The sequence below is a fragment of the Aulostomus chinensis genome, chromosome 7, assembly GCF_037954235.1.
Source record: "Aulostomus chinensis isolate RoL2024-O1b breed Wild chromosome 7, RoL_Achi_v1.0, whole genome shotgun sequence".
Classification (NCBI taxonomy): Eukaryota; Metazoa; Chordata; class Actinopteri; order Syngnathiformes; family Aulostomidae; genus Aulostomus; species Aulostomus chinensis.
In genome coordinates this window covers 15,535,001-15,552,204 of record NC_141326.1, presented here as the reverse complement: position 1 = coordinate 15,552,204, position 17,204 = coordinate 15,535,001, and the positions used below count along the sequence as shown (strand labels likewise).

At 42.3% G+C, this 17,204-nt stretch overlaps 1 protein-coding gene across 4 annotated transcripts in view; it reads left to right on the top strand.

The window, feature by feature from the left end:
- The window catches only part of znf423 (zinc finger protein 423), a 156,194-nt gene that overhangs the window by 63,442 nt on the left and 75,548 nt on the right, over positions 1-17,204 (top strand). For all 4 annotated transcript variants that reach the window (XM_086208686.1, XM_086208684.1, XM_086208683.1 and 1 more), the window contains 14 exons: positions 6,045-6,222; positions 7,126-7,250; positions 8,071-8,152; positions 8,307-8,382; positions 8,468-8,748; positions 8,856-9,139; positions 9,256-9,636; positions 10,781-10,962; positions 11,609-12,148; positions 12,305-12,455; positions 13,275-13,832; positions 14,063-14,247; positions 14,357-14,772; positions 15,158-15,371. In XM_086208686.1, the coding sequence (XP_086064812.1) occupies positions 6,045-6,222; positions 7,126-7,250; positions 8,071-8,152; positions 8,307-8,382; positions 8,468-8,748; positions 8,856-9,139; positions 9,256-9,636; positions 10,781-10,962; positions 11,609-12,148; positions 12,305-12,455; positions 13,275-13,832; positions 14,063-14,247; positions 14,357-14,772; positions 15,158-15,371 (3,653 nt within the window). The remainder of the gene's footprint in view (positions 1-6,044; positions 6,223-7,125; positions 7,251-8,070; positions 8,153-8,306; positions 8,383-8,467; positions 8,749-8,855; positions 9,140-9,255; positions 9,637-10,780; positions 10,963-11,608; positions 12,149-12,304; positions 12,456-13,274; positions 13,833-14,062; positions 14,248-14,356; positions 14,773-15,157; positions 15,372-17,204) is intronic.

Here is a 17,204-nt window from a genome sequence, read left to right as displayed (position 1 = left end):
AGCAGCAGAGGACTGTGGGTCCTCTAAGCAAAGATCAGGGTTGCAGACGTGTACATGTGAACTGCCTCACCCAGTAAACTCAGAGGCATATTGTAGATCTTTCTTTTTTTTTTTTGCTTTTGTGTGTATGAGTGTGGACGATGTTGCTGTTGCCTTCTCATGAATACAAAATGTCCCTGCTAGAGAAAAAACAAGGTCTGAAAATGGATGTCTGTGAGGACCTTCTGTGCAAGAGTCTGTATTCTTTGCGGAAGAATGAACTATTTTGACTTCGGCTCCACAGCTGCATCAGAGCGCCCGCGCAACAGGTAGTTTCAGTCTGACTGGTCAAATAGACCTTTCTATTGTGCATTTCTCAAGATGCATGATAACCAATAAGCTGTGCTCAGCTTATTGGTTATCATGCCAACTTGTATGATAATGGCAGAGCCAGGTAGGGATCTTGGGTTTTCTTGTTGTCCCATACACGTTTGCAGGTTCTTGCAGACTGTATGGGCCAATGAGTGAATAAGTATCTTGATTATAACTGTTATTATTGTTCTGTCATGACTTTAAGCAAATATTTAAAAAAAATGCAAATTATAGATTCATCCAAATAATTTCCAACATGAATCAAAGAGGATGCAGCAGGTGTTGTAATCTTCAGCAAAGAGAAGTAAAGATGAATGAAGACAAATACATGTGAAGTATGTCTGTCTCCCACTCAGTATTCTACTTTGAATGGCACCCCAGTTGTGTGTGTGTGTGTGTGTGTGTGTGTGTGTGTGTGTGTGTGTGTGTGTGTGTGTGTGTGTGTGTGTTTGAGAGAGACAGACAAAAAGCAAGTGTGAGTGTGTGCTGGGCTACCCAGAGTGAGCCAAGAGTGGAAGTTGTTTTTCTGCTCCCTATGGTGAGTCTGGGGCTGTGTGTGTGTGTGTGTGTGTGTGAGAGAGAGAGAGAGAGAGCACCTGGGCCAGCCTGGGGCCCTCGGAGGGGGCCTGGGGAGAGGTGGAAGGATGGATGAAAAGAGTGAGGGATGGAGAGATGGGAGGTCAGCAACAGTCTTGCAGGGAAAGGTGCAGGTCTGGGCTAATGGCCAAAGTGCGTGTGGGGGGGGGGGGTATGAGTTGAGGAGAGACAGATGATGGGAGGAGTCAAATGTGAGCAGGTAAACAACCAAACTAAGTTACTATACACCCATAATGTAAACCCTCCTCATGAAATAGCCTATCTGTTATTTATAATTATTGATTGACATCAGTCATTGATAATCACAGTCTCTGGATTCTCTGGCACATTTGTTATCTGAGTGAAAACATCATTTATTCAGATGTATCACATGTTCAGCTTAAGAGATTGATTTCTGTATAATTTATTTAAGATGTTAATTCAGAATTTTCTGCATGTACAGTAACTGTTAGCAGGCAGTTTAGTGCTCGTCGAAGCAGCGCTGGGAGATGAAACCTTTTTGCTGCTACCAGCTGAGCTCCTTTGATTCCAACATCAAAGCAATAGAAAAGAGAGCAAGTATGACATACATAGATTATAATATTTCCATCTCAGGCATTTAGTTGATGCTGTTATCTAGTGTGAGCCAATTGAGTATCAGAAATATTATGTAGAATGTTAAATACAGCAACTGTGTGCTGTCTGACAAGAAGGTAGACTTTGGAATGGTCACAGAGTGGCAATAATAATAATATTAATAAATGTTTCCAGTTGCTGTTATTAAATGTTTAATTTATTAACTTCTTTTGCTGCTTTGATGTTTTCAGTAAGTTTGGATGGAGGGGGAGTAGACAGGGGAGGCAGACACATGAAGAGACATTGATCAGCGTTTGTCTCTTCATTAGTGTTTCACCAAGGCTGCGTCCTCCACACGTTGCCATGCTTTCCTGCTTGTCAGAGGGAGATGGAGGCAGTGTGTGTATGTGTGTTGTTTTTGTGTGTGTGTGTTCTTTAGATGCAGGCGGTCCATTAAGTTCCATGCTTCCTTTCTTCCGTGTCTTCTTTGCTCCTCTCCTGTCTTGTCTTCTTTCTTGTCTCCTTTTGCAACCCATCGTCTCTTCCTCTCCTCTGGAGTTCAGAGTCTGTCCATCTGGAACATCTCGGCCCCCCTCCTCTCCCTCTCCCTCGGTCCTGTCCAGGCTGAGACGCAGGGGTGAAGGCCAACACCGGTAGGGGAGAGATTGTTGGAGGGATGGAGGGGTGGATGGAGAGATGTCAGGGCTGTAATGAGTGACAAGATTAAAGCTAACAGAGGGAGGTGGTGGTAGAGAGATGAAGACAGACGAGTAGAGGGACTGCTGGAGACAGGGGGAGGGATGGAGGGTAGAGGGAATGGATGGGAGAGGAGAAGACAGCAGAGTGAGAGATAAAGCGGGAGCCGAATGGTTGGGGCCCCGTGGTCCTCCACGCTGCTCCTCTCGTTCCTTTTCGTTAGCCAGAAGAAGAGAAAAGAGGAGGAGGAGGAACAGCATGTGTCGGCGTGCTCCTGCCTGTTTCCCTTTTTTTCCAAACTGCTTCTTTTTCTTCTACTTTTCCCTCTCTACCCCCCCCTCCACACACACATACACATACATAAAACCATCCATCCCCCTCATCTTCTCTTCTCTTGAGGATTCTTCTATAATTTAACTTTTCATTGAAATTTTCTGCGCTCCCCTCCAGTTTCTCCCAGTTTGCCATTCGGCCTTGTCTTGCCAGGTCCCCTCGCGGCCCTCAGACAAAGGCGCCGTTAAAAAGCCGTGTGATCCTCCATTTTAGCGCCAGCCACGCTAGTCAGAGGATTAGGGCTCTTTAATGACGCTAATCTCTCCTCCCATTCTTTCTCAACACCCCTCTACCCCCCCCCCCCCCTTCAAAAAGTGATTTCTCCCCCTTGCTCTGACTGGATCTCTCTAGTTCAGTCTCTCCCACCTCAGACACATTAACCGACTCATACTGGTAGAGTTAGAACGGTTCGGGCCAGACACTGTGAGGAAACACACTGTTGATTTACTCCATCTGCTCTGCTTTTTACTTACATGTCAGTCTCTTAGTGACCATTCTGAGCTGAGTGTCTAGTGTTTGCTCTCTCTTTTAGGTCATTGTTAAGTGTTTCCTATCCGATACAGCCAAGAGAAAGAGAGAAGGTGAGAGGGTACTTTATCTGTCTTTGAGACGGGATGACTAATCTTTCTCAGGCTACATTTTTAAGACCTGTGCTGGCAGCGGAGAGTTTCAGGATAAAGGTTTTATAGACACACTGCGTTGTAACGCTGGACTCTGTGGTAAATTTAAAAATTTATTTTTGGAGGCTGATATGATCTCACTGACATAAAGAGGAAGAAAATCTGTCTGTTCTGACTCATCCATCCATGAAACGTGTGCTGTAACATGGATCAGGAGCTGAAAGTGAATCACTGTAGACAGACAACACAGTACATAGCTGAGTTGTAACATCACAGGTAAAGGGAGTAGTTGTAGTAGTAGTAGTAGTAGTAGTAGTAGTTGTAAACGCAATGTTTTATTCTACTGAAAACTGTCTTTTCATCTGTCCCCTGTAATGTTTCCCATGATAATGATATGAGTTTGATGAAATGGATTAAATTACTCTTTAGATTCCTACCTTTCCTCATCGGTTTATATCATAAATTGAGATTGTTATCCTCTTTTCAAAATGATTTTTTCATAAGGAAGCACAGTGCCAGGCGTGCCCAGAGTTATTCTGTCTATTTTTATGTTTATGAGTTGTTTATTCATCATTTATGTTTTCAAGAATTTCTCCACATTGGGCTCAGATGTTTACCTGGAGCTGAGGGTGAACTGATTATTGAAAGTGTGGAGGTCAAAGGTCAAGTTGACTGTACAAAACATGATTTTGTCAACAGCTAAATATTGCTCCTACTGACAAGACTTAAAACCTGAGTAAATCTGCAGGAGTGCGATGCTCACTCTGAACTATCTCTCCCCTCCTAAAAACGCCTCCGGGTGAAGTGTCCAGTTTAGTTTTTAACTGATGGAACTTGTAGGAGCTCATTGATTTTACTGAATCTGAACTCCAAATGATTGCGATTACATCATGTGACAAAGCTCTTTGTCTGCCCTCTCTACTCTGTTGTAATAACATTAAAATTTATTTGGATTATTTCAAGACAATTTTAATTTTTCCAAAGAAAACCCCACTGGACAAAACATCTTATTAAAATCCTTTTAACGATTATATTTTGAGTAGGGACAGACATGCATGTGAACTGCAATTGGATGGAAGGCAGAGGGATTATCCACGAGGGGTGCAATGATTCAGAAAGCCCAGGGTTGAGTGTGTATTGTGGTTTTTAGGTTGCAGTTTCAGTCGGGTTTGTTTTTTTACATTAGGAGAATCATTTCCATCAAGTTACATCAAAATGCAGAGACTCTCATACTGAGAGGAAATACAGTATATAATGTACATAAACACAACTAGGAATCCCATATTGGTTTCTAATATAGAGCACGACATACTATTTCCAGTTAGGCTTAAATCAATAAAAAAAAAACTATATTTTCTTTGACCAAAATTCTCCTTCTCCTGTTTTTTTTCTTCACGAGTTTCTTCCTCAGTATAACATTGTTTGTGTCCTTTTGCCCATCTGATTCTTCCTTATCCTCCCTCATTACCAATTTGTGTGTCCTTGGCTCTGACTGACTGACTCACTCACACACGCACTCTCTGCTGTTGGGCTCCATGTTGATATCTCTATTCCTTATATTTTCTTAATCCTTTTTATTTTCTATCTTTCTCCCAGTCAAATTTATAATTTGTGCCTTTTATAGTTTTTTTTTTTTAAAACAGACCCCCCTGCAAGTTCTATTTGCTCATTGCAGAGCCTACATTTTCCCAGCAATCAATTCATCACAAGAATTTGTCCCCCCCAAGATGTAATACAACCACACACACACACACACACACACACACACACACACACTAAACACACACTAAAGCATGCTGGTTGAGACAAAACGGTGTGTGCTTTGGAGACATTTTTAAACTGTCAGGAGAAACTTCTCTGCTGCTCCTCATGTGTCGGGGTGTTTTCACTGCAGAAATATTGGCCTTATCGTGAATCTTGGCACACGCTCAGTGTGACTTTTTCCACTCTCTCACTCACTTGTTCTTTTCCTATCACCCATTTCCTTATTTTCCCTCTTTGCTTTGTTGCTGGCCTAGTTGATATAGCTATCAGATAAAAGCACAGAAAACCACCTCCCTCTTCTCTTCATCTGTTCTCTCCTTAACATTTTCCAGGGAAATGCTAAATAGCCTCACTGTGCTGCTTTGCAGAGCGCACAAAGACTAACATAACAATATCCAGCATTATTCAGCCCCCTCTTTTGTCACCTCAAATCCATTCTGAAGTGTCTATTAAAGGAGTCGTGGCCTTTTTGTTGCCTCTGTTCCAGACGACACAGGAGGGTAAAAACGGTGGGGGAAATATAGTAATGCATAATCTGTTATGTATGACAGAGAAAAGGAATGAATATTGCCATCTTTCCGCTCTGACCCTCCACATCTCCTAATCGCTTTTCCAACGTTTCAATCTGCCAAGGCCCTAATGAAAATATGATGAAGCGGATCTGCGGTCCTCGGGGATGGACGGAGGGATGGAACAAGGGATGGCTGCAGAGGGAGGGTGAAGGGAGAGAAAATACACTGTCCTTATTTCTGGGCTCCGTCGGGGATACATAGTTCTTGGAGCCTTCTATTTAGATGTTGCTACTGCTGGATTCTCTCTCTCTATCTCTGCCACCCTCATTTTCCTTCTGTGTGTGTAACCAGGATAAATGTGTTTCTTTTATTGTTGTTGTTTATATCCTCTTTTTCTCATTTGAACTCCCACAGGCTGCCTCTCCTGCCTTTTGCCTTCCAAGAAAGATGTAACATCTTCTAATACTCGCTGTTTTACCCCTACTCCTTCTGTCTGTGCTCTAATTGCCTCTTTTTGTGAATCCTGTGGCTATGTACTTTAGAGTTATTGTTTATTTTTCCTGTGGATGAATCTAAAATACTTGTAAACAGCAAAATATCTCCCTCTTTTTATCAGACGGTGAAGATGACCCAGCTGGGCTGTCCTGGGTGCCGTCCTCGCCCTCGAGTAAAGATGTGGCGTCACCATCACAGATGCCTGATGGCTGCTGTGACCTCGGCATGGCCACTGGCGGCGAGGAGGAAGGAGGCGCTGGTCTGCCTTACCCCTGTCAGTTCTGCGACAAGTCCTTCAGGTATCAGACTGTCTTGTTTCAGTTCTCCCAGTATTATATTTAACCATTAAGACCTGCAACCAGTCAGAGCAATAAAAACTACGATGAAGTGCAGAGCGACAGAAAATGTAAACAGCTGTCGCTTTGTTGATAGCAGATTTAAAATGCTACATCACATCAGCAGCCATCTTGGTGATTTATGAAGATGCCTCAGCTGTGCTCTTCAGTCAGTCATCATATCTAACCTGCCATCGAAGATTAATGGTTGTGATTGGCCTGTCCAGTTTCAAGTCATATGGAAATGTTTGACTTGAGCTCACAGATTAGCACCAGCGTCCTCATAGCCACTCACGAGACTAATTTAATGTATGAATAAACTGTTTTAGAATTGTTACAAAACTAAAATGGACTATCGAGAAAAACTGTGAAAGGCCTCATTTGTCACCAACATCTTAAGGGACCGAAGAGCCACATACGGTAGCTCACAGTCATCACTGTAGTCCTCTATACAGTGTTCGTACAGGCATGAAAAACCCGCAAAAAAAATGGCGATTTCCAGGCCTGGAAAAGTTTGTCTTTAAAAAGCCAGAAAATATTGAAATAGTCTTGGAAACTTGCTTCCCACATACCTGAATATTAGAGTGGTACTGGTGGTTCAGTTATGATCAGGTTTTGGTTAGCATTGATTAGCCTTGTGTTGTATCAAACCACGTAGCATGTCATTAATTTTAATTGAATATATGCTGATCATTTCTGACAGGTCTTCTTTATTTTTTTGTCAACAGACATTGCAGAAAATGGTCTTGAAAACTTTGACTTAATTCGCTTCCTATTCATATTGCTTCCAAGTTTTCATCATTGTGTCATGTGATTTCCGCTGCCTCTCATGACTATCACCACACGTTACCTCATGATCCTCCTCAGCCGTCTGAGCTACCTGAAGCGCCACGAGCAGATCCACAGTGACAAGCTGCCTTTCAAGTGCACCTTCTGCAGCCGTCTGTTCAAACACAAGAGGAGCAGAGACCGCCACGTCAAACTCCACACAGGTAACAACAGAAATTACAACACAAATTAGTGTTGCAAAAATGATAAGGAAAAGGGCAGAGTTCAACACCTCTGCCTAGGCCAGTTTAGTATCACCATGTTTAATAGGTCAAATGTGATGGGTTCCTCCTTGACCCATGTCAGGTCCCTCCTCAAAGTTTGGGGGAAATCCGCTGTTTGATTTTGCATAATCCCAGTGACAGACAGACAGATGCAGGTGATGACAACTTCTCTGATGGAGGCAATAACCTGAGGGCATTTAAGTCAGTTGTTTCAGAATCGCCTCTTAGAGCTGGTGGATATATCAATGTCATATTGAAACCGTGATATGGGACATATGATGTGACATTGTAAGTGTCTTGTTTTTCTGGTTTTAAAGGCTGTCTTACGCTTCTATTTTGTAGACTGTTTAGCTTTGCTTCTACCCACTTAGCCATCATATCTACATTGTGTGTTTAATATTTAGGGAAAGATAGATAGATCGATAGATGGATAGAACTTTATTGATCCCACAATGGGGATATTTGTGTGTCACCACAGCTCTTTTCCAAGAAGGAAAGAAACGGAAATTAGGATATATCAAAGAAAGAGAAGAAGAACATTATGTGTTATGTGTCATTATATGTAAAAAACACTATATACAAGACACCAAAATATACATGGAAAGCACCAATTGTCGTCACTGCAACACTCACAACAATCAATATCAATAAATTTGGTCAAAAATATTGTGATTTTTGATTTGTTAGTATGTTTTAATAAAAAATCTATGATACAAAAGATAAAGTAAGCTAATTATCTGCCATCTGTCAACTGATTCAGGAGATAAGAAGTATAGTTGTCAGGAGTGTGAAGCTGCATTTTCTCGCTCTGATCATCTCAAGATCCATCTCAAGACACACAGGTAAGAGCCTCAGATGAGATATACAGTATTCATGTGTTGTTCATTACTTTTTTTCTTCCACACTTTTATTTGACCCCTCTTACTTGAACCTTTTAAATTGCTTTTGATGCATCTTGAGTCTGATTTGTGTCTATTTTTAAATTCCCACATCCAGCTCCAGCAAACCATTTAAGTGCAGCGTTTGTAAACGAGGTTTCTCCTCCACCTCATCATTGCAGAGCCACATGCAGGTAAAGTGTTAGTCACTACATTTCCAAATAAAATTGCTGTATCAAAGAATCATATCAGTTTTTGACAGCTTTCTTACTTATGCAGGCTCACCGTAAGAACCGAGAACACCTTGCGCTGAGGAGCGAGAGGGATGGGGGGAAGAAAGGAGCAGGAGGAGAGGCTGACCTGGACCAGGACCTGTATATGTGTGACTACTGCGAGGAGACCTTCAGCCAGACTGATGAGCTGGAGAAACACGTCCTGACCAGACACCCTCAGCTGTCTGACCGAGCTGACCTGCAGTGCATCCACTGTCCTGAGATCTTTCTAGACGAGGCCTCACTCCTCACACATATTGAAACACAGCACGCCAACCGCAAACACAAGTACAACAATTCAGCTTTCTAATAACCACTGATTTTCCTTCACCCTGAGCAAAATCAGGTTTGTGTATGTTAATATCTGTTTGATGGGTCTTTTCCTGTGCCCTCAGATGTCCTGTCTGTTCAGAACAGTTCCCGTCAGTGGAGGATGTTTACTGTCACCTGGACAGCCACCGCCAGCCCGATTCCTCCAACCACAGTGCTGCAAGTCCAGACCCTGCACTGGGCAGTGTTGCCTCAATGAGCTCAGCCACTCCTGACTCCAGCGCCAGCCTGGAGAGAGGATCCACACCTGACTCTACCCTTAAGCCCATCCAGGGCAGTGAACGTGGTCGCAGAAGAGGCACCGACACCGTGGAAGAGATCGGGATAAGTTTGGGTCATCAAGGTGGAGGTATGTTTTTTGTTTATCTGGGATGTAACACCTCTCTTTTGCTTGAGAGTCAGTATTTGGTAAAACATATATGACACATCAGTGTGTTTTTAAGTTGTCTAATTGTCTCTATTCAGGTGGAGGAGGGAACTGGGCTAAAGTGACATACTCCTGCCCGTACTGCTCCAAGAGAGACTTCCACAGCCTGGCAGTGCTGGAGATTCATTTAAAGACCATCCATGCTGATAAGCCACAGCAGAGCCACACATGTCAGCTCTGCCTGGACACACTCCCAACCCTCTACAACCTCAATGAACATGTGCGCAAAGCTCACAGAGCCAGTGGAGGAACCGTGAGTGCAGCAGCAGCAGCTTTTCCACTGCTCCAATTCACTAATGTCTCAGCATTCCACTGTAACTACTGCCCCGACATGTTTGGAGACATCAACTCTCTGCAAGAACACATCAGAGTGTCCCACTGCCTGCCAGGAGGGATTGTGGCAGGATCCACCACATTAGGTTTGTTTCAGAAGAAGTTACTGTTCCTAAAGTGTGTAAATTGGCCCAATATCTGCCAGAGCATTTTTTTCTGTCATTTTTAATAAAAAGATACATGCACATGTTCCCAGACTGTAAAAGGTTGAGGCCTGGGCTGTTGTAAAGCTGCCTCCGGGTAGTATATGAAAGGCACTAAGCACACTAAACACTTGAAATTTCAAACACGAGGCTTTACTCTGTTTCAGCAACAGGTATCCAGTCGGAAAGGGTATACTAGTCCACTAGGATATTGCAGGTATCATGCGTTTTGGTAGGCCAACCTGGGGATTAGCGTCACGATGGGCCAGAAGCCGGTGGGATTTTTTATACATGATTTTGAATGAATGCCAAATTTAAACTAAATATGATGAGACTGAGACATTTTGCCCAACAATCCTCACAAATTAATATTTGAGTTTGAATTGAATTGAATTTGAGGCATAAAAGCAATCCAGCCATCCATCCAATTTCTCCGGCTCATCCTTGTAAGGGTCGCGGGGGGGGGGGGGGGGGGGCTGGAGCCTATCCCAGCGGCTTTCAGGCGAGAGGCGGGGTTCACCTGGACGAGTCACCAGTCCCATAAAAGCAATCATACTCTGTTAACGTTTTGCTGTGAATTCTAACTAGAACTAGACTTATGCTGTTGAAATAAAACCATAAATCATCGGAATCTTCTGTTAACGAGACTTATTTCAGGTATGTTACTGAAATCCCATCAAAAAAATCCCATTGATGCTGAATAATGCCGGCTAACGTCTTAGGTTTTAGGACTCATTGCTTCACCGCTCTGTCGAAGAAATGGGCATATGGGAGCCGCCAGGGACAGGGAGGGTTGATAGCAGGAACATGGGACACAAGACTGAAAATTTCAAGTACATGAGACAATCTGACGTAGGGAAGGGAATAAAAAGATGCATAAAACATTTTACAAAAATAGAGGGTGAGTTGGGAACCAGGTAACAGGTGAGGTAGAAAGGGGTGGGGGTAAGGTGATGAGAGTGGAGGAAAATGAGGTGTCATTATTTAGTTACAAGTTATTTTGTGGAAATTGTTTGAAATATCCTGTTATCACGATATGTTGTAATGGTCATTGTTGTAACAATGTCACATAACTCCTCCATCCTAGAAGGGAACCATGCCTTCTTCTGCAACCAGTGCTCCATGGGATTCCTGACGGAGTCTTCATTGACAGAACACATTCAACAGACACACTGCACCTCAGCTACAGGGGGTGGAGCTGTGTCTGGAGGAGCAGTGGCCAAACTCGAGTCCCCTGTACTACAGACTGCCTCCCAATCTATCATGGAGGTGAGGATGAAGAATTAGTCAAGAATTACATCCTGAAAACAGCCTTTTAATCAAAGCTGATTAGAATACATCAGCTTGCCTGTATGTGCACATGTCAACGCTAAGACTAATCAGCCGTTCAGCTGATGAGCAATAAACTGATTCCTGTTTAATTAGGTGGTTTCCTGTGCTTTCGCCTCAGCCTGACAAAGCCTTTACCCACAGTATTGCTAATGCAAGTTCAGATTCAAGTTCTTTGTTAATTTATGTTGTGATTTATTTTCTGTCCGTGGTCACTGTTGGTAACTGTGGCTCCAGACTCCTCTTGCCATAGTTCAAAATGTGTTGGAATGGAGTTTTACATGTCTTGATTGTTGATTGCAGGTGCTGGGAAGTACTAATTTCTCCTTCCAAGTTTTTATTTCATAGCCCAATCTACCGTACTATGAGACTTCAGATTTCCAAATTCCAGAAACTTTAAATATTAAAAAGACAATTGGCTCTATAATGTTCCCAGTCTGTGTATAATATGTTTATTATATGTGAGCTTGCAAAGTTATGACCTGTTCCTGTCCCCATCTCACTCAATCACATTCTATAACTCAAAGCTAGTGGTTAATGTATTTGTATGATAATTTTGAAGTAAAAAGTTACTGTTCACATACAGGTTTACTCCTGCCCTTACTGCACCAACTCTCCTATCTTCGGCTCACTCCTCAAGCTCACCAAGCACATCAAGGAGAACCACAAGAACATCCCACTGGCTAACAATAAAAGGCAAGCGAAGGTGGCTGACTTGAGCCCTGCCTCCTCTGACGTAGAGATTTCCTCCCCTAAACGCCATAGACTGGGAGGGGATTCCACCCCCTCCATGGGGAGCAATGGGGACTACCCGTGCAACCAGTGTGACCTGCGATTTTCCAGCTTTGAGGGTTTCCAGGCCCACCTTAAATCCCACCTGGAGATGTTGCTGAGGCGCCAGTCCTGCCCGCAGTGCAACAAGGAGGATTTTGAATCCCAGGAGGCGTTGCTTCAACACCTGACAGTGCACTACACGACCACATCGACTCAGTATGTGTGTGAGAGCTGCGATAAGCAGTTCTCCTCAGTGGATGACCTGCAGAAACACCTGCTGGATATGCACACGTTTGTCCTGTACCACTGCACTCTCTGCCAGGAGGTCTTTGACTCCAAGGTCTCCATACAGGTGAATGATTTGGTCATTTTATTTTCTATTATACCGAAAATATTCAACTCAGTGCATTGATAAGGTCTGTGAGGTTATGAGGTTTAACATGGTTTTTAAACATCCAGAGATAGTAATCATCTTGATTTTATTTGTTCTCCTACCTTTATCACTTAGGTACATTTGGCAGTGAAGCATAGCAACGAAAAGAAGCTGTTTCGCTGTACAGCCTGTGCTTGGGACTTCAGGAAGGAGACGGACCTTCAGCTTCATGTTAAGCATAATCACCTGGGCCAGAGGTCAGGCCTCCCGGGAGGGCTTGGAGCAGGTACGCCTCACTGGATTTTTGTCTCCATTAGGAAACTAGACTATATGGAAATACATCCACATACTTTTTGTACAGTCCAGCTCAAGGTACAGAAGTGTTTGCCAGTGTTCCAGATTAGTGGATGGTGTGACAAAAATACACAAACACAACTGTTGTTTATTAAGAGAGGACACCAGTGAATTTGTGACCCCACCCCCTTACTCTGCACAACAGCCGGATAGAAAAAAGTTTCCTGCTACAAATATCCAAATATCTAGATATCTATATGGATGCTGCTTTATCCTGGAGTGCATATATATTTGTAGTAGTAGTAGTTCACAACAATGTATGCATTTACTCTTGAGACTAAGGGATTCTGGAGCGGACAAAAAAGGTTCAATCCATGTCGTGTTATGCAGTATGAAAGAAGTGCAAACACATTTTTTCTGTTCACCTTAAAAATCCACATTTAGGCTGCGTCTCTGCTCAAAGATTGTGGGTCAAAGAGTTGAGGTAAAGACGAAGAATGTTGCCTCTGCAGGGTAATATCACTCCCGACGCCTCTCATATCTTATCAACAGTATCAGCTTTTACCATCAATCACATGTCCCACAAACTCGACTGAACAGATGAGGGAACTCATGTTAGTCAGTCAAACAAACAAAAACAAAAAACAAAAACAAAAAAAACAGCTCAACACATGCCCAAAAAAACTCAGAATGTTTGAGTATTCAGAGTTATATCTGGAATCAACAAGTATTATTGGATGTGTGAGTCGAATGTACTGTATTATTTGTGGGTCGGTTGAGCTTGACTGCTAACTTGACTTCTCTTTTACAGGACTCAAGCCCCGGAAGTGCATCTTCTGTGGTGAGACGTTTGGAACAGAGGTGGAGCTCCAATGTCATATCACCACTCACAGCAAGAAGTTTACATGTCGTTTCTGTGGCAAAGCCTTCCACGCCATCTCACTGTTGGAGAGACACCTGAGGGAGAAGCACTGCATTTTTGATGGTGGCAACATCACTGGCAACGGAGGTGGTACAGGGAGCAGCGGGAGCCAGAACGGGACGCCAAATGGACTGGCACAATCCACCAAGCGAGGAGGAGGAGGGAGTGGTGGAAGTGGAAGTGCAGGAGGCATAGAAAGAGCAACAGTGGTGGCCGCTGAACAAGCCGACCTCCAGAACATGCTGCTGAAGAGCAGTGTTGTGGGAGGTGGTGGTCAGGGAGGAGATACAGCCAATAGCCATGAGGCCAGTGGGGGTGAGGAGGAACTGGACAACTCCGAGCCCATGTACGCCTGTGATATCTGCGGGGCCGCCTACACCATGGAGTCCCTACTGCAGAACCACCGGCTGCGTGACCACAACATCCGACCAGGAGAAGATGACGCTGGTAAGAAACAACCTAAGCATTTTTGAATTAATGTTTTTAATTATAATTTACAGTTACTTTAGAATTGCCTTTTTTTGTTTTTGATAGGAGATGCTGTTTCTTTTTACATTTCATGTCATACAACACTCGGGGCAAAATTTTGAATTTGTTTTTGTAAAATAAAATTATGGTTTGTATAATATTTATAGTGGGAATTTTTCCGTGATGATAAAAGTAAATGTGAACACCAGGTTCTCGAAAGAAGAAAGCTGACTTCATCAAAGGGAACCACAAGTGCAACGTCTGCTCCAGAACGTTCTTCTCTGAGAGTGGCCTCCGAGAACACGCTCAGACGCACCGCGGCCCTGCCAAACACTACATGTGTCCGATATGTGGCGAGCGTTTCCCCTCACTGTTGACCCTCACGGAACACAAGGTACTTAACTGCTTTTTTGTGAACTGTCTGTGCTGTGACCGAAGGCTTCAGCATCAGGATTGTTTTTTGCTTTATTGTAATGATAGTTTGTGATTACACCCTTCTGCAGGTGACCCACAGTAAGAGCCTGGACACGGGAACCTGCCGAATCTGTAAGATGCCACTTCACAGTGAGGAGGAGTTTATAGAGCATTGCCAGATGCACCCTGACCTGCGCAACTCCCTCACTGGCTTCCGTTGCGTTGTCTGCATGCAGACCGTCACATCCACCCTCGAGCTAAAGATCCATGGTACCTTCCACATGCAGAAGCTCTCCACTGGTTCTGCACTCGGAGGGACTGGAGGAGGAGCTGGGAATGGAGGAGGAGGCAATGGCTCTGCATCTTCTTCACCCAATGGGCAGCTGCAGCACCACAAGCTGTATAAGTGCGCCTTCTGCCTCAAGGAGTTTAAGAACAAAGGGGAGCTAGTGAAGCTGGATGTCAACGGCCTGCCTTATGGCCTGTGTGCCAGCTGCATGAGCAGGTAAGAACATCTGCTAACACCCCGTTTAACAGCTACATTGAATGTAACACCGACTTTTCCTTTTACTTTAATAGAATATTGATTCTATAGAATGTAAAACATGATTACTCTGATATATGTTACATCACTCAATTGTCAATTACACTCTACTTAGGGCTGTAATACTAATATTCATTGGTGTTTATCTTACTTTAGCCTTTTGAATTATATTTCATGTGCTGTTCACTGGAACCTGAGTTCTGGAATTTTGTTCTCTTTTCTGTCCCGTGTTTTTGAATGAAAGTGGTGGTAGTCGTGGAGTTTTAGTCTCCACCAAATGCAACCTTTCTCTTGTTTATGATGTGCTAGCATGTTGGAATTAACTGAAAATGTTCATTCATATCAGGGGCACAAACGGCCAGAGCCCTAGTCAAGGAGGAGCTACCACACCAGGGGACACGCCGGGAGAGAAAGCTTTGGTTGGGCTGAGGTGTCCAGAGTGCGGGGTGAAGTTTGAAAGCCTGGAGGACTTGGAGAGTCATGTCCAAACAGATCACCCTGAGGTCAGCCCTGAAACCAGCTCGGCAGGGAAGAAGGCAGAGGCTTCACCTGCACCGAAGGTGAGCTAGACTGACTGAAATGTTGGTTCGTATCGATACTTGTGTAAGTTTGATTAATGACATTTAAAGAAGTAATGACGAGGGCAGGAGATTCTATAATCCGACTGAACTGTAGGTTTGCAATGTTGGTGCGATGTGCTGCTTTTGTGTGTGCAGCTTGCGTACATGAGCGCGTGTGTCAGCCGAGCCCCGCTGGGTCCTGCGGCTGGGGCGTGCTGAGGCATTGTGGGAGTTGTTCGCTCTACTTGATATTGACAGTCAGGCTCCCCGGGACCTGCCGCGTGTCTGAGTGTGTGAGTGTGTACTTGCAAAAGTATGTGTGTGCGTGCGTGTCTGTTGGAGGCAGTTTCTAGGGACCCTCTGTCTTACCTGCACCTTTGTTTCTGCTTAGTCTAACAGCACAAAGCAGACAAAGTAGGATTTCTCTCTCTCTCTCTCTCTCTCTCTCTCTCTCTCTCTCTCTCTCTCGCTTCATCTGTGTGTGTGTTTGTGTGTGTGTGTGTGTGTGTGTGTGTGTGTGTGTCTGTGTGTGTGTGTGTGTGTGTGTGTGTATGTACTCTATCAAGCTGAAGCAGCAGACACGGTGGAAGTGGGGCCTTTGTGTATTTTGTATGTGTTTGTGCATGAGTGATTGCTGTATGCTGTGAATGGATAAGCAGAACTGGTGCTTCTCTCTGTTTCTCTGAACTTTCTCTATCACTTCCTCTCTTGTACTCTTCTTTTTCTCTCCTTTCTTTTGTATTAATTTAAATGCTTATTTCTTTGGTAATTTCCTTTTCCCTGTTAATTTGTCTTTCTGTCTTTGCATTGGTCTTATGTCTTACTTGTGTGTATGTGTGTATTGTGTGTGTGTGTATATATATATATGTTTTATATATATATATATGTTGTATATATATGTGAGTGTGTATATGTGTACGTATGTTTGTATGTATGTATATATGTATATATATATACACGTATATATGTATGTATATATGTGTATGTTTGTATGTATGTATATATGTATATATATACACGTATATATGTATGTATATATGTGTATGTTTGTATGTATGTATATATGTATATATATATACACGTATATATGTATGTATATATGTGTATGTTTGTATGTATGTATATATGTATATATATACACATATATATGTATGTATATATGTGTATGTATATATGTATATATATACACATATATATGTATGTATATATGTGTATGTATATATGTATATATATACACGTATATATGTATGTATATATGTGTATGTATATATGTATGTATATATGTATGTATATATGTGTATGTATATATGTATGTGTATATATGTATGTGTATATATGTATGTGTATATATGTATATGTATATATGTATATATATACACGTATATATGTATGTATATATGTGTATGTATATATGTATGTATATATGTGTGTGTATATATACGTGTATGTATGTGTGTATATATGTATATGTATATATGTGTGTGTATATATACGTGTATGTATGTGTGTATATATGTATATGTATATATGTGTGTGTATATATACGTGTATGTATGTGTATATATGTATGTGTATATATGTATATATGTATGTGTATATATGTATATGTATATATGTATATATGTATATGTATATATGTATATATGTATGTGTATATATGTATATATGTATGTGTATATATGTATATATGTATGTGTATATATGTATATGTATATATGTATGTGTATATATGTATGTGTATATATGTATATGTATATATGTATATATATATACACGTATATATGTATGTATATATGTGTGTGTATATATGTATGTATATATGTATGTATATAT